Raw genomic sequence first — 21,519 nt, 5'->3', positions numbered from 1 at the left:
GCATAAGACAAGAAAAATTGTCTTACACCTACAGCAGAGAATAACAGGCTAAAAACACCGTGGGTTCTTTTTTGCCTTCTTTTGAAGCAGGAGTCCAGTGGAGTAACCCTTATGTGCTTATGCCATTTCCTTCTCAGGAACCATCCACTCATTGCACTGATATGCAACAATCCCAGCTAAGTATATTCAAGATGGTAAATGTCGGTTCAGCTACGTAACTTCCATAAACATTGAAAGGGGTAATCTCACAACATTCCTGCAGGCACAATTTATTCCAGATAATTAATGCACAAAGCCCACTTATCTCAAAGTATCAGTTCAGCAGTGATTTTGGACATAACAAATGTAGGAACATGCCCTCTGTAACAGATTGGAATCTCTCCAGAAAATAATGATGGTTATTTAGCAATGATTGGCTTGTGTTTTCATATACAGATTGCTGAAAAGATTATTTATCAGTGTTAAATGTCCAATATCTATATTTTAAGCTACAGTCAAGTGTATAGAGGAGACAATGCAATTCAAATTAAAGTGCAATGCACAGATTACAAGTTTAGCCTAGACTTGCAAGAGTGCTGTTGCCAACTGCTGTGTTTAATTTGAACTTTATTTTTGGATTCCAAGAAAAATCAGAAATTATTCTGCCATATTAATGGAGTACTCTAAGAAAAATGGGGTCCTTGAGATTCTAATTGTAGCTAATAATAGTACTCTCTCAAAATATCAACTAGAAATGGTTGGAAAAAGACCAAAAAGCAGTCGTAATTTAACCCAAGCCATCTCAGAGGAAAGGGAATGTTCTTAGCAAAATAAAGGTTCAGAAGGAGTGGAAAGTTAAACACATCCAAACAGGAAATATTAAAAATACAGAACTTGATTTGCAGTAGGTTGAATTGTGATTACTCACCTAGACCCCAGTCCTTCCCCATCCTTCCTCCCCCCCAAAATACAGGGTTTGGAAAAATAATCAGCAGTGTTTATTTACTAACAATGACATAAAATACATCTTAATTTTTTTTATTTCTTTACAAATTAAAAGATGCATTGGAAAAAAAACAAGAGAAGAAAATGAAAGGTTCACTTATAAGCTTATTTCCTCCTCTTACATTAATACTAGAAATTAGTATTGTGGAAGTCTGTGGTTGCCAAGCATTGTATTCTTGGGAAGCTCTCTCTCCATCGGTTAAAAAAAACCCTCTACATTTTTGGCTGGAGGCAGTGAATGGGGTAAAAACTGTCAGCCACATACATACAAAAAATGCTGAATTGTCTACTGTATTTTAAAGGAGTTTCTTCATTACCCTTCTCATATTCCCCTTTGTGTGTAGTGATACGAGGAAAGACACTAGCGGCAGAAGAAGAAAAACAGATTTACACACACTATAGGTCATGGGACTAAAACCACGGAGCCAAGTTTTTTGTTTTAAAACTAAACAGGTCTTCTGCAAAAGGACCCTATTTTGAAAAGCCAAGGCCAACTAAAACATGTCCTCTAACTGCATCCAACCTGTTCACCCATTATTCTGCATATTCTCCCATTTCTCCCTCACATCTTCAGTGCTGCTGTCCCCTCACTAAATCCTGGGTATTGTAAGAGCTCTGTCAGTGTTAAAGTAAATTACCCCCCTTTCAAAACTTAATGAACAAGCCCTTAGAATTCTGAATCCGATTTAAACTCATCACTCCCCTTTGCAGGAGTCCTCTCTTCCATCCTTACAGAGTGAAGAGGCAGAGTGGCCAGCCACAAAGTGGATGGGCTAATCTGTCTGAGGTATTTTAGGTTAACAAACAGGCTTATAAAAAGTTTTCTATGCAGATAGATCAGTAGGTAGAACGGAGGGTATAAACATACAGTGTTGAAAATATTCTTTCCACTATGGCACCTTCCCAACAACTGAGGTCAAGTACTTGGTATTACCTTGTGCAGTGCAGTTTAAACTCCATTCTCGTTCCTTTACATCCCATTCCTTGAACTCTGGGGTACAAAGCAGCCTCAAGCTTGCACCACTAAAACTCAGATCCTTGCTTATTTGCCGTGATACAGCCTAGTATGAACAGAAAACAGATACTTTGCCACTCAGATCCTGTTCCCTACAGCCCTGTGTCACCTTGCTAAAAATATTTCCTATTTAAACTGAAACATGGAGGCAGTGGGTATGATCACCACAAATAGACCAGTGTAGGTAGGCTCTAACAAAAGGAGTGAGTGATACAAGGCCATAGAACATGGAAGGCCTAAGAGAACGCTGCACAGAAAAATAAGATGTGGAGGTTGCTTTTCCCAAGGAAGGGAAGGTGGTTGCAGGGATGCCATTCATGCCCAACAGAAGGCTCTGATTCTACCCCCTCCCATTCAGCAGCTGTTGATTGTTGCTCACTCACGGTTTAAAATTTTATTTTACTACCATTCTGCACTGCAACTCTTACCACAATAAGATGTAGAGATATGGGAAGGATTTGTCCTGCTAGCCCCTGGCTCACAGCTCAGTTGATGAATTGTTTGGTTTTTTTTAAATGAAGACTCCTGGGTCCAGAGGGCCACAAGTTGCAGTTTGTGCTCTGCATGTTGTATTTTCCCCTAAACTAGGAAGGAGATTTAAAAAAATGCTTAGGTGCTCCAACTCCCACCATCTGGCTGGATGGCCTGCCTCCTGTCCTCCCCTACCTAGCTCCTCTTCACTTTTGAAGCATGCGCGCGCGCGCGCACACACAAACACACAGCAACGACTAGTAGTTTTGAAGAGTTATCACTTTTTCACCCAATGCTGAATCATGTACAGTGAACTGAGAAACTACATTCATTACAACAGGATTAGCGAGCATAGAGGGGTAGATTCCTGCCAAGTACAGGAAATAACTTAGAGACAGGTAAAAGACCTGGGTTCAAAGGCCTTTTCTCTGCCCTCGCCAGGAAATTTTGCATCTCTCTCAAATGGGGCTGGGAGAGGTTGAAAGGATCTCTGCTTATGCAATGTGTATTAAAAATTACGGAATTGTACAGGTTTCTATGTTGTCCTTCTTGAGGGAGCTGGGCCCAGGGATCAGGTGGTTAGTGGAGACAAATGTCACTGCTGAAGTCCAGCACCACTCCCTCCTCTAGCTCAGTAGCTGCCGAATCTCCTTGTGCATATGACAGAGGAAGTCCACATATGAAGCCCCCCCACTCATGCTCTTGTCCTCCACCAGAAAGTGTTTGAATAGCATCTCCAATTTATCTTCTTGCTTCACAATTATTAGCTATAAGCAAACAAAAAAGATTTGTGAGTAAGCATCAGCTAGTGATCTTAGTACATAAGAAAACATCAAAGTGAGATAAGAAGGTTGAGCAATTAAGAACTCCAGAACAAGAAATCACTGAAGCCACCTACGCAGAACATTTTAATTTCCGTTTCTAAGATTAAACCTCAAGCAAGCTTAGAAGTATTAGAGTGCCCAGGATTGCCTGTACATTAAAGGGGTTCTAGAAATTCCAGTTTTGGCTAGGTGACCAGCAAAACAGAGGAATTCTACTCTTAAGCACTGGTCCAGTGAATAGAGCACAGGACTGGAAGGCCAGGAGACCAGAGTTCCATTTCCAGGTTGGCTACTTTAAGAAGTAACTTAACATTTGGTCTTCAGTTTCTGCATCTGAACATGGGGACAGTGATGTTTAGTCACTTCATACAGTATTTTGAGATCTGTGGATGAAATGGACTATATAATCAAAATACAAAAGGAATTTAAGTATTGTTATATCCAAATGACTAAATATCCAAAATACAGGAGGAATGTAATATTAAAAAACCCCTTTTCTGTGGTCATAGAATGTTAAGCCAGTCAGTTGTTCAGATGGGCTGAGCATCAGGGCTTTCTAACACACCACCAAGCAACAGCAGCGGTCCATTAGTCAACTATGTGCGTATGGTCAGGCGTGGTGCAAGGCTGAGGGCAGAGAACCTCCAGCCACCTGACAAGTACATCACTAGCCCAAGGTACACTGGCTATGCTACTAGCATTTGGCTTCCTAATTTTGTATTTTTTGTTTCAGAAAGCCCTTTAAAGGTTTGCTGGGGGCAGAGCAGTAATACATACAGCCCTGCAAGTCTGTGGATATCCGCTTTATATCTGTGAAAAGAAAAGGAGTACTTGTGGCACCTTAGAAACTAACAAATTTATTTGAGCATAAGCTTTCGTGAGCTACAGCTTACTTCATCGGATGCATTCAATGGAAAATACAGTGGGGAGATTTATATACATAGAGAACATGGGTGTTATCATACGCACTGTAACGAGACTGATCACTTAAGGTGAGCCATTACCAGCAGGAGAGTGGGGGGGGGGGGGAACCTTTTGTAGTGATAATCAAGGTAGGCCATTTCCGGCAGTTGACAAGAACGTCTGAGAAACAGTTTGGGGTGCGGGGGGGAACATGGGGAAATAGTTTTACTTTGTGTAATGACCCATCCACTCCCAGTCTTTCTTCAAGCCTAAGTTTCCAGTTTGCGAATTAATTCCAATTCAGCAGTCTCTGGTTGGAGTCTGTTTCTGAATTTTGTTGAAGAATTGCAACTTTTAGATCTGTAATCGAGTGACAAAGAAATTGAAGTGTTCTTCAACTGGTTTTTGAATGTTATAATTCTTGACGTCTGATGTGTGTCCATTTATTCTTTTACGTAGAGACTGTCCAGTTTGACCAATGTACATGGCAGGGGGGCATTGCTGGCACATGATGGCATATATCACATTGGTAGATGCGCAGGTGAACGAGCCTCTGATAGTGTGGCTGATGTGATTAGGCCCTATGATGGTGTCTCCTGAATAGATGTGGACACAGTTGGCAACGGGCTTTGTTGCAAGGATAGGTTCCTGGGTTAGTGGTTCTGTTGTGTGGTTGCTGGTGAGTATTTGCTTCAGGTTGGGGGGCTGTCTCTAAGCAAGGACTGGCCTGTCTCCCAAGATCTGTGAGAATGATGGGTCATCTTTCAGGATAGGTTGTAGATCCTTGATGATGCGTTGGAGAGGTTTTAGTTGGGCGCTGAAGGAGATAGCTAGTGGCGTTCTGTTATTTTCTTTGTTGGGCCTGTCCTGTAGTAGGTGACTTCTGGGTACTCTTCTGGCTCTGTCAATCTGTTTCTTCACTTCAGCAGGTGGGTATTGTAATTGTAAGAGCGTTTGATAGAGATCCTGTAGGTGTTTGTCTCTGTCTGAGGGGTTGGAACAAATGCGGTTGTATCGTAGAGCTTGGCTGTAGACAATGGATCGTGTGGTATGATCTGGATGAAAACTGGAGGCATGTAGGTAGGAGTAGCGGTCAGTAGGTTTCAGGTATAGGGTGGTGTTTATAGCCGTCAGTAGGCTTCCGGTATAGGGTGGTGTTTATCTGACCATCGATAAACACCACCCTATACCTGAAACCTACTGACCGCTACTCTTACCTACATGCCTCCAGCTTTCATCCAGACCACATCACACGATCCATTACCTACAGCCAAGCTCTAAGATACAACTGCATTTGCTCCAATCCCTCAGACAGAGACAAACACCTACAGGATCTCTATCAAGCGATCTTAAAACTACAATTTATTTAATTTTCCCCTTATGTCTTGCATGGAGTAAGCAGGCCCTTCTGCCACCCCTCATGAGTTCTGATACCCTTACAGCAGCATTGAGAGACCCAATGGCTACTTCCATGTCTTCCTTTCTATTACAAAAGCTAAACTGAGCACCCAGTTGTTTTTACAATAGTACAGAATATAGATTTTAGCAGACCCAAGACTGGAAATCAAACATTGGTAAAGGCACAGGCAGTCTCACTGATGGGGAGAGGCTGTTTAAACTTGCCATTTTCATCTCCCCTCCCAGCTTACCAGGACTGGGCATCTATAAACTTTTCATCTTAAAAATAGGTCAGGATTTCTAGAACAGCTCCTAATTCTTTTCCTTAAGACTTTGAAAGCAGGCCAGCTGCCCCTGGGCTGCAAGTTCCACAGCTGAGCTGGAAGTAGAAGTGATGTCCTGCCTTTGATACATCACTGCTATCGCTGCTCCAGCAGCAGGGCTTCACAGGAAAATCATTGCCTCACCTCCATGTAACTGATGGGTGGCTTATACTATCACTACCAATTATGGCCTAGTGACTTCCATGGGAATCGCAATAATTTACTCCATCTGACCCATGAGGCATAATGGTTTTGGTGATGAGGTCCCAGCCATGTTCATTTGAGAGTTCATGTATCACTAGATCACCACCAAGGCGGTCCAGGCTAATAGTGTCCAGTGCCTATATTCAGAGCCCTGAAAATCTGTGGATATCCACAGATTATTTTTTGTGGATTGCAGCTTAGATTCAAATACAAATTTTGTATCCGCACAAGGCTCTACAGCACACACTTGCCCGTAGGAGCGGCTGTCACTCAGCCCTCAGGCTCCAGCTCAGCTCTCTGATTCACACAGCAGCGGCAATAGTCCACTGGGCATTCTGGGAGTTGTAGTCCCCAGCTTGTGCAGACAGAGGAGGTAAGTTACAAGTCCCAGAAGGAAGCATGACTCTGTGCTCCTGCGCAGTGAGCTAAGTGAAACATGTTAGAGCAGCTGCAGCTGCATAGGGGTGTCCAAGCCCCCCACTGGGAGGGTGGTGCTGCACACAAGGGCTCAAGATTGTAGCCTTCCTGCCCAGAGCAGGGAAGGCGGTGGGAAGGGAGAGGGGGTGGCGGGGCAGATGAGCGTTTGGCACAGCCCTGCATCACTTTTGTGCACTGACTTGTGGAGCTGTTAGTAGAGCCTTTCAAATCCATGGACATCCATGGACAATTTATGTGGATCATGGATCGGATACAGATGCAAATTTTTGTATCTACGCAGGGCTTTATGTATATGACTACCCCTTGGGACACTGGAAAAAAGTAGAGCCCCAGCCTAATGTCCATAGTAAGAGCAGTGAGCCAAAAATGCAAGGTAAGGTTCCAGCAAGACAACAGCTTTTATGCCACAGAACCTCACTGCCAACAGCATGATGATACAGACATGTTAATTTCAAGTAACAGAAGGCTGAGAATGGGTTTGATATTACAGATTATGAGAGTAGGACTGGTGTCACCTGCTCAGGAAAGGCAGTGGAAGGAGATTAAAGAGCCACAACTAGGAGCCAAGTTCTTTACCTTCATGTAGCGGGATCTTTGTGCCTGGAACATGTCAATGATGGATCGCACTCTCTTAGAGAAGGGGTTTTCCAAGACTGGCAATGTACTCTGGAATGCAAAAGACCAGATCCCCATTAAACACACAAAATTAGTAGTGTCATAACCAATTTTGCTGCTTTCCTCATCACACACACGTTCAAGTCCAGGCTTTCAGGCCCGTCTAGCTACTTGCTAGCCATGAATAGGTGAAGTCATTGGAAAGACTATTTTTAAAACGAGATTGTTCAACAGAGGATAGAAATACAGAACTATTACCCTATTTGCCTGGCACATACTGGCAATGCTCTCCTCACTGAATGGCTTGGTCAGATAAGCTATAAAAATAACTTGTCCAGCTAGGCAAGTGGCTAGAAATCAGACTGAAGGAACTCTGAAAGTGAATAGTTTAGGTATAGCTAGCCTCTTAACTGTCCTTAATGTCACCAGCTAGGTAAAACAACAGAACAACACGCTAGCCAGAAGGAAGGTCCTGGGTTTAAAGACAGTGAAATGGGCTTGAGGTCTCACCTAGAACACAGCATATGACCATATTATTGGCCATATTGTGACCATGTATGGATGTGTTCTTTCCTCTGAGTCCAGATCAACCTCCACCTATTTGTGCTAAAAGGGAGCGCTAACCACCTCAGAGGCACTGTCTGCCCCAGACTCCAGAGGTCTCTGTGCAGTCCAGGGAAGGAGTAGGCAAGCTAGTTATTGTTCCTCCTCTGGCCCAAATTTACCAGGAAAAGCTAATACAACCCCAGGCACTACAACTGCACTGCTAGGGAGACAAGGGCCAAAGCAGGGGTACAGATTATATACAGATGGCCCTGGGATCTGCCAGATTGGAGGGTGGGAGAACAGGTCCTGCTGTTAGTAAGCCCCTTCCCACACTCCTCAAGGGATGCGGTGGGAGAATCTCTGCAAAAGACTCTTAAGATTTCTAAATAAAAAACATCACAGTCTCATGCATGTGTGGCAGCAAGGGGACAATGTGGCCCTATGCTGGGCTTTGGCCAGCTTTCCCAAACTTGCTTTCGTGAATAGGGATATAAGTAGAGTTCTGAAGTTGATGTTCATGCCAGCTAAATCAAATGGATAAAATGTTCTTTCCTATGGCCTATAATGAAAGTGCTCAATGAGATTTTAGGATGACGACCTTCTGAGCTGGATGCTCATTGCTTCAATTATTGGAAGTCCTGCACACATCCTCCTCCTCCTAGACTGCTCCCCACTATCCAGCTCACCAGAGTGCTGCTGATGTGGTTGAAGGATGACACTCCAAAGAGGTTCTGGATCAGGCCCTGCTGCACATTCACTCCTACCCACACGAAGATGTTCAGTCCATTCTCTAGGAGGTACAGGTCACCCTTAGAGAGTCGCTCTTCAGAGTTCCGGATTGCCGCTGGTAAGGTGTCGCTGTCAACATCTACTTTGGTCTGTTCAAATATTAAATGAATCGAGCCCCTTGTTAGACGTTCTTACTTAGTGATGTTTAGCTCAGAATTAGTAACGTTTCTCTGGGAATTACAAATGTTACAGAGCAAGGACTACATGGATGCCCCTAAATCTTGCGAGCCACACCATTCCTGCCTTAAGGGATTTTCAATTTCTCTGACGCATAAGGTACCTGCTCATACATTTCCTTCTTCTAAAAAAGAAGATTAAATCATGTACCAATCTGCAATGCTGCACCAATTGGGAATGAATTGCACTATGAGTTATAACATGCTTCCTGCTAAGTATGGTGTGATACAGATTAGAGACTATTTACTGCTAACGAGAACAGATGGGCCTCATGTCCCTAGCAGCAATACTCCGCAATCCCAATACTGACTCCTGGGGTGGGAGTGCATTCTGTAGCTAGTGTTACTCCAGGGGTCTTCCCATTTAATTAAGGAGCAGCGTCAGAAAAATCCCATCCAGTCCTCCTATGTTGGAAGGATTGTGGTTGTCATGTAGGATTACAAGAATGCAGCAAGAGGATTTTCCAGACTGCAAAAGAGCACATAGGTCCCTACTCACCCATTCCCACAGGGTAGGAGGATTAAAAACCTTGTCAAAGCCACAGTTTGTGGTAGTAAACACAACATATATGGTATTAAAAAGGTACCTGCTGGATGGCACATCTCAACTCCTCTCCCATGGGGGGGGGGGGAAGGAGAGAAAAGGAGAGAGAAGGTGGAGTCTCTGGAATAAAGACTACTCGTAGTGTGTAACAAGGCCCAAATGTACTCAGAACAGAAGCACTTACCAGAGGCAAAAGTCTGGGGTAAAAGAAAACATTTGTTTCCGCTACATCCATGGAGCTGACTAACTGGCGGATGTAGGCGCGGTCATCAGTGGTGACTTCTGCCCCAGGCTGCAGGACATCACTCTTCAATACACAGTTCAAGTACACAGGAAGCAGCTTCATGCATTCAGGGAGGATCAGCTATAAATGGCAAAATGGTGAATAAAGAGACAGAAGTTAATCAGCCATCTCACTGAATGAGACAGCACGTAATTTCAATAACCACAAAAAAAAAAGAGGGGCAAACTTAGAAAGGAAATCACAGTGGATCACAGTTCCAATTCCTTAGAATTCTGGAGGCCTATTAGTTTTGACATGCGTGTACTTCATTCAGACAGGAACACTCTTTGGATTATTATGGCGTCTTTACTTCTTTAAGGAGTCTGATGCTGAGATTCAGACACCCACCCTGTGGTTCTCTTACATCATAATAGTGCCTGAGAAATACTGTAGTAGCAGAGCCATACAAAGGAAGCTTGCCCAACACTGGAATAAATCTGAAGAGGCTCCACCAAAACATTTAGAAGACCCATGATTAAACTTTAACATACTGAAGTGTTATGCCACTCAAAGAAACCTAGTACCCAAGGAATGGAATTCCCTGCTAGGGAGGCCTCTATTTAAGAGGTCTAGTATCACGTAAGTTACGGGCTGGTAAGAATCACAGGGCTCATGATATTCTAAGTTTCTCCTGAGGAGGTGGTGACTGGCGTGCCTCAATGTCAGGAAAGTCTACCTGAGAAGTCACTCTGAACAGAGCTTCTCTTCCAAACTATCTGGTTATATTTCTGCCCCCAGCTGCTAAGTAAAGCACTCCACCCAGATTAAATGGGACAGGAACAAAGTTCCCTCCTCAAGCTGAACTCCCAAAGCTGCCATCCAAACCAAAGCACGAGCAGTCACCTGGCCAGCAGAAGAGGGGCTAGCGCAGTTTTTTCTGTAACATGCCAGAATCTGTGCGCACTGGTTGATCAGCGTGTCTCGCACTGTCTTGACTGGATTATTCAGAACCCCACGATATGCTGCACAGGAAGGCATGGAAAAAAAAATCAGCAGGGAAGTTAAATTATTAATGATAACATTTAACTTATAAAGTGCTCTAAAATCTTTACTGCAGCCATGCGTAGAAACCTAGAGCAACCTTAGATGGTTTACATTATAGAATAAGTTATACTTCATTTTTTTCCTTTGTGGGAAAGAGTCTACACATTCCTACTGGAAACTCAAACAATCCCCATTTATCTTGTTCGAATGCATGCTCTCCATCTCCCCACCCCACACACACCTTCAAAGCCCTACAGCATGGCCAGCCACACTTCTGGGCAAGGACAACTGGCGAGACTCCTTGTAGAGCATGGCAATGCCATTCCCTAAGGGGCCAGCAGGGGTCACTGTGGAATGCAAGTGACCCTCTCTTCCTCTTGGAGAGGAGAGCACAGATGGCTTCTGCGGTTCCTCAAACCCTATTTAATTTGTATACTTTTAATACACACTGGTTTGGCACTATGAGGATGTTCATCGGTTTAACTACTGTGCCTGGATGTGGGAGCAACTTCGTGTTTTTCCATGCCTGGAGCAGAACAACTCAGGAACATTAAAGGGGGGAAAGCACTTTGGAACCAGGAGTGGACATACGCAGGTGGCAATAGCTACACACGTACACACAGCTCCTTTTGTTCATCCAGTCCACTGACCAGTCTTGGCATCTGACACAACAAGCAGCAAGGCTGTGCCTTCTGTCTGCCCCCTCCTGTCCAGACAAAGAGTACTATGATCACAGCTGTCTGTGGGACAGAAAAGACTGGAGGAGCACAAGGATTTGAAAACTCCAACCACCACCTGGCCAAGTCTTTGGTGCAAGAAGGTAAAAAACAAATGCCACTAGCTGTGAAAGAGAACTATAATGTAATAGTAAGACTAGCACTCTCTCCAAGACAGTCTCTTACCAAACTTAGCCAAGCAATTGATGAGTGTGTCTGTCTCGCAATTCCGGTAGAGGTCAGCAAGTTGCGTGCAACAGTTCAGGGAGAGGTTGTGAATGCGGAGTCGTCGCTGTCCTGCACAGCTTGTGTACAACAGAGCACACTATAAAAAAAAGACATTACAGAATGACAGAACAGTTAAATAGAACTCAGTCCTACTACAGTAAGCAAATCAGCACATCCCATTTTGTTAACATCCAACCCTTTAATCTGAGTGCAACCTCAGTTTAGCTACCTGAGCCTGAGAAAGGGGAGGTGATTTAGGATTTGGCCTGCTGTACCCCAGAGCTAACTGTCCATCAATTCTTTGTTGAAAAACTAGTGGTTTTTCAAACAACACACTGTGCCTCTTCCTTCCTATATAAAAGCCTTCATGTGGTGCATTAAAAGGCACTTAACCTATTGAGTCCCTCCCATGTGTGAACTTCCACTATTCCAAACACAGCTTGGATGGCTGGACAAACAATTAAGATGATACTATTCTAGTTTTAAAGGATTTACAATCAAAGCCAAGAGCATGTGGACAAAGAATAGGGGATAGGAAGCAATAAACAGAAAGAGACTGAGCTTCTTTATAGCTCATCATATGGGGGAAAATGTCTCTGTAGGGAAGTCTGGGTTAGAGAGTCTTGAAAAATGTATTGCCTGGAGGCCGTTGAAGAGGAGGTGAAATGGGAGAAGGACCCAAGGGAAACAGTTAGTTGTGTGGCTTGGTCAGAGAGGAAAGGAACTGCTTGTGAGAGTTTCACCATGAACCAATGAGGGAGGATGGAAGACTTGTTCTTTCAATACGCCATCAGCATTCAAACTGGAGCACGCACCCATCAAGTACGAAATCTAGCAGAACCCCTCAGCAATGCAGCCTTACAGCCCAGTGGATGAACAGCTGAGAAAGTGATTTTAATTCCAAAAGAGGAACCTTATAGTAAGTTACACAGGGGGATGCTGTCACTCCAAAGATCAATGGTCCTGTAACTCCATCTGGAAAAGGTCTGGTAGCATGCCAGCACATTTTTTAGTTTGAAAGTTCTCACACCACTCCCTTCCCTGCAGACCATCTTCTACCTCACCTGAAGAAGCGCCCCACTATCTTCACTCAGTTTGTCATCATGTCTGAATTCCACCGTGATGGTTTTATCACAATCCAGACCCGCTAGCTCCACATCCGTCGTGTTGCTCATGTAGAAAGCTCCAAAGAAGTCAGTTGCTCTAATACCTAAAAGAAAAAAAGGACACTCAAAGGTGAACAAGCCACATTTTATAGCAGAGTAGTCTAGCAGGCAGCATTTGGGAAGGTGCGGCAGACTTTGTCTATCAGGGACACTAAGTTACCTAATGCATCCGATGAAGTGAGCTGTAGCTCACGAAAGCTTATGCTCTAATAAATTTGTTAGTCTCTAAGGTGCCACAAGTACTCCTTTTCTTTTTAAGTTACCTGGAGATCTCTTGCTACAGCTTTTCATTCAGTTTTGCCATAATCCATGGATTTTAGACCTTTACAAGGGCAGAGTACGCAGCCTAACCTCGGTATGTTCCAGGCTTTGTATGTGTCTGACCCTTCCCACTCCCTACATGTTTACTGGCCAGTTTATTAAGTCTAGGCAATGCAAATACCCACCCGTGCTTGTGCGCACCCTCATCACAGCATCAAATCCCACTTCCTTCTGGACATCTTTGCGCAAGTCATTCAGGAACCGCTCTTGGTCTGTCTCCAGCTAGAACACAAAGCAACAAGTCAGGCCTGACACACCAAAAAAAATCTGAGTTGTTCTACAGACTTCAACGCACATAGACCAAAGGTATCTCAAATCCTCCCTTCCCTTTCCCTTCCCCCCCAAAGAGCCTTCTCACAGATTTCAACATCCCATTCCCCTAAAAGCCCTAGGAGCCACTTCTTTCAAAAGCTTTCGAGTAAAAAAATATTAAACTACGATTTTAAAAAACCTAGTCTGTATACATATTATTTCAAAGTGTGTGTAGGGAACCCTGCTCCATTCAAACTGCTGGTGACCACCGCACCAATGATTGCTAATGAGAGAAAACCTTTACCACAGAATGCCACAGGGGATACACTAGGTAAGAGGAGCAGAACTCTGGCTAAGAGTTCCTGCTATCCACTGTGATGGAAACAGAAATCTCTGGCCACTGTACCCCACATATAGAGGATTACAGTCAGTTTCTGAAGTGCTGAATCCCTGATATTACTTAATATGAGATTTTCAGGACATGACAGATTTAGGCCCAACTACAGACAAGTTTCATGATGTGAAGCCTGAGACACTGTATACAACACTAATTTCAGAGCACAACACTTGATCTAGCTCATCTTGACAAAAGAAGCCACTAAGTGTCTATTTGGAGACTTGCCAAAACCCTTTGAAGTTTCCCTCTTCCTTGAGAGCTGCCCGAAGAATATGAACTCATTCCCTATTCCTCCTGTGCAGTTTTCCTTCCAGATTCTCCCCATCTCTCCCACAAACATTACATCCATTTGGAATGAACATCTATTATGAAGGAAGCCTAATTTAGCCTCGTAAGTAAGTCTTAGACACACATTTTCACGATGCAGAAACTTCAACGCTCATTTTAAACTGCAGAGCATTCTGATGTTTTAACTTAAAAGCAAAGCTTTCTCCATCTGGTAATTTAAGGAAGATAGCATTCCAACTTGTGCTAGTTCAGGTAAGTGTCTCTATGCAGCCAGCACTGCTGGGAGGTTCTGCCCTGTAGGCAATACACTGGGATGACTGTTACAAGGCTGATAATGGTCTTCACTTTTTATTGGCCTTTTCTTATAGTTAAACTATATAGCACAGGTTTATTTTTGCCCTTGTTACAAATAAGTCAGAAATATAAAGCTAACAAAACAATGTAAATTATAATCTTGAGTTTCAAGTATCAGCTAAGATCCTCACTAATGGCCCATATCCCATGAAAGAAAACAGACAACTAAGTGATGGGTTTTGTTCACCTGTATAGAACATGTGCTAGCCTGATCCAAGAAAGCACTTACCTGGAAATAGGCGTACTTATAAATGGAGCCACCTGTCTGGTAAGGAACCACTCCCAGTGTTGCCACATCCAAATACTGGTTTGGAAAAAGGAACAGATCTACACAGCAGCCCTGGGCCACACAGTCCTTGGCCAAGTTGCTGTAGAAGCTCGTCTGAGGCTGAAACAAAGTCTAGGGAGGACAGACGGAGTACAGAGATTGAAAGGGAATGGAGAAAAAAAAGGAATGAATGAGAGACCAATGTAACTGCTACAGACAACATACATATTTCTTCGGGGCATTAAGGTATGTGAGGCACCTTCCCACCTAGGATTAAATAGATACTAGGTGTAAGCCTTCTACAGTGACGGTGCAGAGCTTCTTAGTAATACAATTATTCCCCCCCTTGGGTTCTGGATTCTAATACTACCCACTCTTGTCTCCAACACAGAAGCGTTTTCTGTCCTTATAGTTAACACATACTCTGTTCCATATGGCAACCCAAGGGGAAGATTTTCAGTTAGCTGTTATGGAGACTTTACATCTCTTCTTGATTCCTTCTAGGTTACTCCAGAGCAATACAAACTCTCTTCTAAGCAACACATCAATTGTTACCTTTTCCTTATCTGTGTTGATTAGCTTCCTGTCATCTCTGTTCTTCAGCTTCCCTGGGGCCTCTGCAATAGGCAGTGAGGTATGAAAGATGAAGAGCTTGCCAGCACACTCTGCTGCCTACAGGGGAGGAGATGAAATTGCTTAGGTGAGAAAGAGCTCATGAGGGACAGTGGGTTTCTCAAGAAGAATATCTCTGGGACTATATTAAATGCCTATATTATCACTGTCTGGTTCCTCTATACTAGTTCGGTACTTAATCCTTCACTGATGTGACCAAGTAGTGATGAGCCTACCTGTATGAGATTAATAGCTCCCATGTTTTGTGGGTGAAACAGAAGTACAGTCATAGGGAATGCAGTGGGTTTTGAAACAGCTTCCTCAGCTTAGAGCTACGGCTACGTGAGCTACGGCTCACGATAAAACCCATTGTTTCATGTTCTCTGTGTGTATATAAATCTCCCCACTCTATTTTCCACCAAATGCATCTGATGAAGTGAGCTGTAGCTCACAAAAGCTTATGCTCAAATAAATTTGTTAGTCTCTAAGGTGTCACAAGTACTCCTCTTTTTTTTTTTGCGAATACAGACTAACACGGCTGCTACTCTGAAACCTTCCTCAGCTTATTATTTTTGAATCACTATCCCATGCCTGAGGTAGCTTTTTAATGGTTAAACTGCCAGCAGGTAAATCCCCCAGTCCTTAGATACCCCATGAGTGGGACACTGAATGGCTTGTCTTGCTTTTCCTCTCAGTGTAAGTGAATATGGATCACAATTCTCATGAACAGGTATCAGCCGTGTTTTCTAGGGAATTCTCACATGATTAGCCAATGGATCAACACATACAGGTTTGAGCTGGGTCAGGTATTGGGATGGGAAATCTTCAGAAATGGTCTAGGTGCTTTACAAAAGTGATGTTGGCAAGTTAGTGCTGGTGTCCTCTCTGAATCAGAACTAAAGCAACTGCCAGAGCAATCTTCCAGAGGAGACAGAAAACCAAGGTCCTAAACCACTTCCAAGTTCCGATGGCACTTTTGGTAACAATGTGCATATCAACCCCAGGGACCTGACTGAATGTCATCTCAGGCAATTATTCTAAACTACAGTTAAAGTCCTGCGCAGTTGCAGTTGCACAGGATATTCTTCACTTTCTATCCTAAACAATTAATTGAGCAGGTTAAAGAGCTGCTAACTTGAACCACACAGGTGCCTGCATTTCAGTGGTGGGTTAAGCATTCCCCAGCGATTGAACACACACCTGAGGGGAGCAACAACCTTGTTTACGAACAGCTCTGAGATTCTCTAAACAGAGATGCTTCACCTATAAAAATGGAACTTTTAACAGAATGAACCAATTCTCCACAACAGCATGTCAACAAACCTTCAGTGCCTCCATTCCTGCCTGAATCACTGGGGCAAAGACAGTTTCTGTTTCTCTTGTGTCCGCAAACATTTCCGGGATCTGGTCCAGCAAACTGCCAGGAAAGAGGGAAAAGGAGATCATCAAAAGGGATTCAAAGCTCACCTTCTAAATCCACAGCTGGTGACCTTTGGGATTGAGATGCATTGTAAATAGTGATTACTAATCCTTCTCTAACCTGCATGCTATTGAGTTTCTTTAAAACACTCATCTTTAGTCATCTCTCCATCCACTTCCTCTGGCTGCACTTGTCTCCTCAGTGTACATTCTATGACCCCAAATGATGCTTCTTCTAATACCTTCCTCATCTCCTTCTAAGTTATGATCTGACCTTCCTCTTCTTTGTCCCTCAGGAACGTCACAGGCAAGACAGTGAGCAAACTCTAGTTTCTAGCTTAAAGATTCTATGGTCTTCTGTTCGTTCCCCTTCAGTCGCTTCACTGCGCTGCTTTCTAAATTTCTGGGTAATAAGGGTAAGTCCCTGTCTCACTCAGTCCAGCCAAACAGCACCCATCAAGTACTCAAAGCTTAATATGCTTATTAGTTTTACGTAAGCCACTCACTCATCTTTCCCCACAGAATCAATTTAGTCAGCACATTCACCTCAACTCTCAGCTACTAAGCAGTAACCTCAGATAAACTGACTTTGTGAACTCCATTATGATTGCCTGCTCTCAGTGATACAGTAACAAATTTTTCTCTAAAGAAGCCTCTTTAAGAAGGTCCCATTTTGCAGCCTTCTGCCAGTTCAGTCACAGTTCTAGCAGAGCAAGCTCAGACAACCCCGACAATGAAGTGAAGTACAGCTGTATTCTAAGGTGTGCATCAGTTGCCAGTATATCATGTGCTGGTTATTGTCTTTCAGCATTTTCTAACAAACTGGCGCATATAAAACTTTGTAGAGGCTATTATAGTTGCAGCATCCTGGCAACGTAAGGATATCCCCAATCACAGTGCACCTCCCTGTTCTTGCCAGCTCCATTGTGGGCATACTTAACATTAAGTCATACCTAAACACTATTAAATGTATGATTCAGAAATACTATAGCCACGCATTGTACAACTGGGGATTATCAGAGTTGGATCCTATTTCAACACAGTATGGGTCCATTTGACAAGCCATTTACTGCACATTTCTACCCCAGTCCCTGTTACCTGACAATAACTGTCCTGGACTCGTTCACGTTCACCAGGAAGCCATCAAGCAGCGGCACAAACATATCAGCTACGTCCGACACAACCATCATTTGTGGCTGTGCCAATGAGCTCTTCACATTATAGAAGTGCAACACTTTGTTGTAAGTGACAAAGCCCACCCGAATGGCTGACTCTTCCATGTTGCCTTCCCTGTAAAATAAAGACACTTACTTCATCACAAGGGTCATTGAAAGCACAACTGCTGCAATATTCTGAATCAAATAGAACAAACCCGGACCAGAGAATGGATAACTGTACCATCGTTCCTAGTGGACAGGTATCCACAACCGGTACTAAGTGGGGCTCCTTTGTTGGGCACAGACCGAATGGCCTTGAAGGTGACCACCCTCAATGCCATCCCTTCAGGACAGGGCTGAGTCACACTGCTGGGCCAGCATACGGAGGCTTGCAATGCTACTTGCCAGGCTCATGCATGCTGTCAACCTTCACTTTTCACCAGCAGTAAAAGCATTCTAAAGGGAGCGTCTCCTCTGAAAAGGCATAGAGGGATGGCGGCTTTGCTGAAGTTACTGGCTGCAACAGTACAGAACAAAGGAGCTAGTTACCTGGGCAGGAAATCCAGGAGTGACTTCAACTCTTCACAGATCAGCCTCACCAAGCCACTCTTTACAGCATTGTAAGACACATCAATCATGAAAATGAAAGCAGGTGGATTGGGAAACTTGTTATTCTGTGGGAAGAGGGAAAGAAAAACATTACACCATGCTTAAGAGGAGATCATACAAAGGCTCTGCTACCCAGACAAATTGTTGTCATCAAAACCACAGTGACCTCTATTTAGTAATCAGTCAAGAGCAGAAACTAAAATACTGGTGTTTAATTTGCTTCCCCACTCCCACCCAATTAATTTAAAGTATGTCTGAATTCTAGCATCTGACACACCACAATCATGCATGGAAGAGCTCTAATGTCAAACCCTGGAAGGAATGTAGCATCACTGAGCGACTGAGAAGAAAGAACAGGCTTGGTATAAAGGAAGATCCTATTTACATGGACCAGGCCTGATGGAGCGGGCAGCAGGGAGGCAGGATTTCCCAGAACTCTCATGCTCTAGAAGGCTTTGGAAGCTAGTGTCTTGCACTGGGAATTAAGACCTTCCTCCCGCAAAGCTGGGAGTCCTTACTTCTCAGAGCACTGATTCTGCTTTGAAGAGGCACTTCCTTTCTTTGCAGTCTACAATCAGAATGGAAAGTGAAGCACAGGACAGACGGACCACTGAAGCAACAGGATAGTGAATGCCTCACTACTGGCATAAATGGAATCTTAAGCTATTAGAAGAGAATGGAGACACACAGATTCCTTCCAGGGAGGAAGGGAAGAAGGAGAGAAAGGACTTTAAGAGGGTGACAGAACTGGTGGCAAGATGTGAAGAATCAGAGAGGAATATGGAGAACAGAGATGCAAGGAGGATGGGATAGAATTAAGCTGGGAAAGAGCGTGGGGAAGGCCTTCTACCCCACGATCCCAGTCAGCTGTTTTGTCTGAAATGTGGAGATGTGTTTGAAGGCTGTGTTGCCAGCTCTTAGTAAAATCAAAAATATGGTCATGGTCACTAAAAAGCTGCAACATTTAGAAAACTATCTTCCTATCCTTTTCAGCAAACAGATGAGTATTTTTAATATAGAACTCTAATACATGTGTTTTTCCCCCAAAAAAGTGTGAAAAATTAGGATACTGTTTAAACTGACAAATGTGTAGAATCTGAAGATGAGTTTTCCAGACTATTCCAGTTTTTCAAATATGTGATCAGATTTACTGGACTTGTGTCTTTGAAACCCTCTTTACAAAGTGAGATTACTGCCAGTAACTGTTGTAGGGGCTTGCTCTATCGCATTAGTTCCCATCTCTACCTGCTCAATTCCCGACGACGATCAGGCAACAGAAACTTGTCTTCTCTAGCAGATGGCAGGCAACATGCAGCTGCCACTGTGAAGAGATTGCTTGTACTTTCCTAGATATGGTTTTAGTTACTGGTAACAATTACTGATATTATGGGATATTACTTTACAGTGGAAAGCAAGTATGTAAAATCTAACCTGCTTCAGATGTATAAGGAAATGCCATCAATGGACTTTTCCAGCTAAAAAGTCAATCCAGCTGATTCAGCCTCCACTTAGTTTCTCAGAGGAGATGGGATTTATTTAACATCATAGCACTGCACTAACTGTACATTATTGTACCTTACAGTAGCTGACTGTTGCCAAAAACTCATAGGAGCCCAACGATAATTCAGGTCGATCATAGAAATCCACTCTCTTGCCGGTATGATCCAAATGCTGGAAGTAGTGAGGAGGCACTAGGGACAAAGACATCACATTTTACAGACACATAGTTTATCTACAACAGTTAATACTTTGACTGTCAAGAGACAGAAAACCTGGTGACAGCTGCAGTTGGTGTTCGACTACACCAAAGGAAAGCTGGTCAAGTGCTTTGCACTAGTGTGCACGTGACCATGACTGGGGAATCTTTACTGGCAGTCTAGGAGCAGCATTAACAGACTCAAGAGCTGTGCTCAGTCAGAAATGTCACTACAAAACAGCACCTTGTAACAGAATCTGGGTTACTTCAGAAGATTTCCCCCAAATAAAAGACTGAGTTAAATGTTAAAAGGGGTGCTGACATCAAGTGATTCAAAGAGGACGTGGAGATAAGTTAGAGGTTTAGTGCTCACTGAAGCAGTTAAGGCTCACCAACAGGCTGAGCTCATTTACCATGTGCACCTCCATAAGAGGGGAGACAGCCCCACCATGCTGCACATACAGCCTCAGAGGGCAGAGTCTGCTACAGCGATGCTTCTAGCATGGGAAGGGCAGTTGTTATGATCGGCCGGCGCCATTATGGGCAAAGCACTGCTTGTGAAGCAGTCTGCCTAGCCTTTGTTACTCACAGTGTGCCACTAAAGGCTGCAACATACATGCAGGGCTAATTGAGCTGCAAACTAAAAAGTTCAGATGCACGTCTGTGCCCAAATGCACTTTGGAAGCAGTTGAGCAGGTATCTAATGTGTGTTTGAGGTGGCATATGAGAAGAGAGGAGGTCTCTCCTAACAGACACTAGCTGCAGAATTGTGGAAAGCTCTCTTTTCTTAAGATTCACATGTAAGACACTCCCCTGCACTATTCCTACGGTGACCAGGACAGTGTGTGCAGCATGCAGGACAGAGGTACCTAGCCAAATGGCTGCAGATAATGGAATTTTCTTTTTCTATTTTTATTTAAAAACTATATTGAATATTTTGAGAATTTTAATGTAGGACAGTTCATTACTGTCAGAAATAAAATTATAAAGACTGCCTAAGCAACCTTACTCTGCCCCTTTGAGCATAAGCATGACCACTATTTCTCAAATAATAAGACATGCAATTTGTTTTATAACCTTAAATACACGTGTAGCATCTTGTAGTTCTATGCACTACTCTGTGCATGCTAGAGTTCATGGAAGTCATTTAAATGAGAAGTACACAGTAAATTATAACACAATATACTCCAGGTTAAATGGTATCAACTTAGAGTAACAGTGAAGATTAAATAGCTTATATAGGCTATTGCTATTTACAGCTGTTAATTGCCTCACCACTGAATGGCACTTAAGTAGGCTGCAGTGTTGGTTGAAAAGAAGCTACAATACATGCTGTTGACTAAATTGTTGAGATAAGAACATTCAACTATTTAAATGCAAGTCATAAGAATGTAAGAACGGCCATACTTGGTCAGACCAAAGGTCCATCTAGCCTGTCTTCCGACAGCAGCCAATGCCAGGTGCCCCAGAGGGAATGAACAGGACAGGTAATCATCAAGTGATACATCCTATAGCCCATTCCCAGCTTCTGGCAAATAG

General features: G+C 43.4%; 1 protein-coding gene across 7 annotated transcripts in view; it reads right to left on the bottom strand.

Annotated features, from left to right (window-relative positions):
* Window positions 1-240: 240 nt before the first annotated feature.
* SEC24C (SEC24 homolog C, COPII coat complex component) overlaps window positions 241-21,519 on the bottom strand; it is a 63,884-nt gene continuing 42,605 nt past the window's right edge. For all 7 annotated transcript variants that reach the window (XM_038409292.2, XM_038409291.2, XM_038409288.2 and 4 more), the window contains 14 exons: window positions 19,860-19,975; window positions 18,225-18,349; window positions 17,617-17,808; window positions 16,423-16,516; window positions 15,043-15,159; window positions 14,449-14,619; window positions 13,054-13,150; window positions 12,506-12,651; window positions 11,400-11,538; window positions 10,357-10,475; window positions 9,415-9,594; window positions 8,408-8,599; window positions 7,137-7,226; window positions 241-3,237 (listed from right to left, as the gene is read on the bottom strand). In XM_038409292.2, coding sequence (XP_038265220.1) covers window positions 3,097-3,237; window positions 7,137-7,226; window positions 8,408-8,599; window positions 9,415-9,594; window positions 10,357-10,475; window positions 11,400-11,538; window positions 12,506-12,651; window positions 13,054-13,150; window positions 14,449-14,619; window positions 15,043-15,159; window positions 16,423-16,516; window positions 17,617-17,808; window positions 18,225-18,349; window positions 19,860-19,975 — 1,919 coding nt within the window. In that variant the 3' untranslated portion in view covers window positions 241-3,096. The remainder of the gene's footprint in view (window positions 3,238-7,136; window positions 7,227-8,407; window positions 8,600-9,414; window positions 9,595-10,356; window positions 10,476-11,399; window positions 11,539-12,505; window positions 12,652-13,053; window positions 13,151-14,448; window positions 14,620-15,042; window positions 15,160-16,422; window positions 16,517-17,616; window positions 17,809-18,224; window positions 18,350-19,859; window positions 19,976-21,519) is intronic.

The sequence above is a fragment of the Dermochelys coriacea genome, chromosome 7, assembly GCF_009764565.3.
Source record: "Dermochelys coriacea isolate rDerCor1 chromosome 7, rDerCor1.pri.v4, whole genome shotgun sequence".
Taxonomy (NCBI): Eukaryota; Metazoa; Chordata; order Testudines; family Dermochelyidae; genus Dermochelys; species Dermochelys coriacea.
Note: the sequence above shows the minus strand (reverse complement) of the source record. Positions and strands in the feature narration are given on the sequence as shown.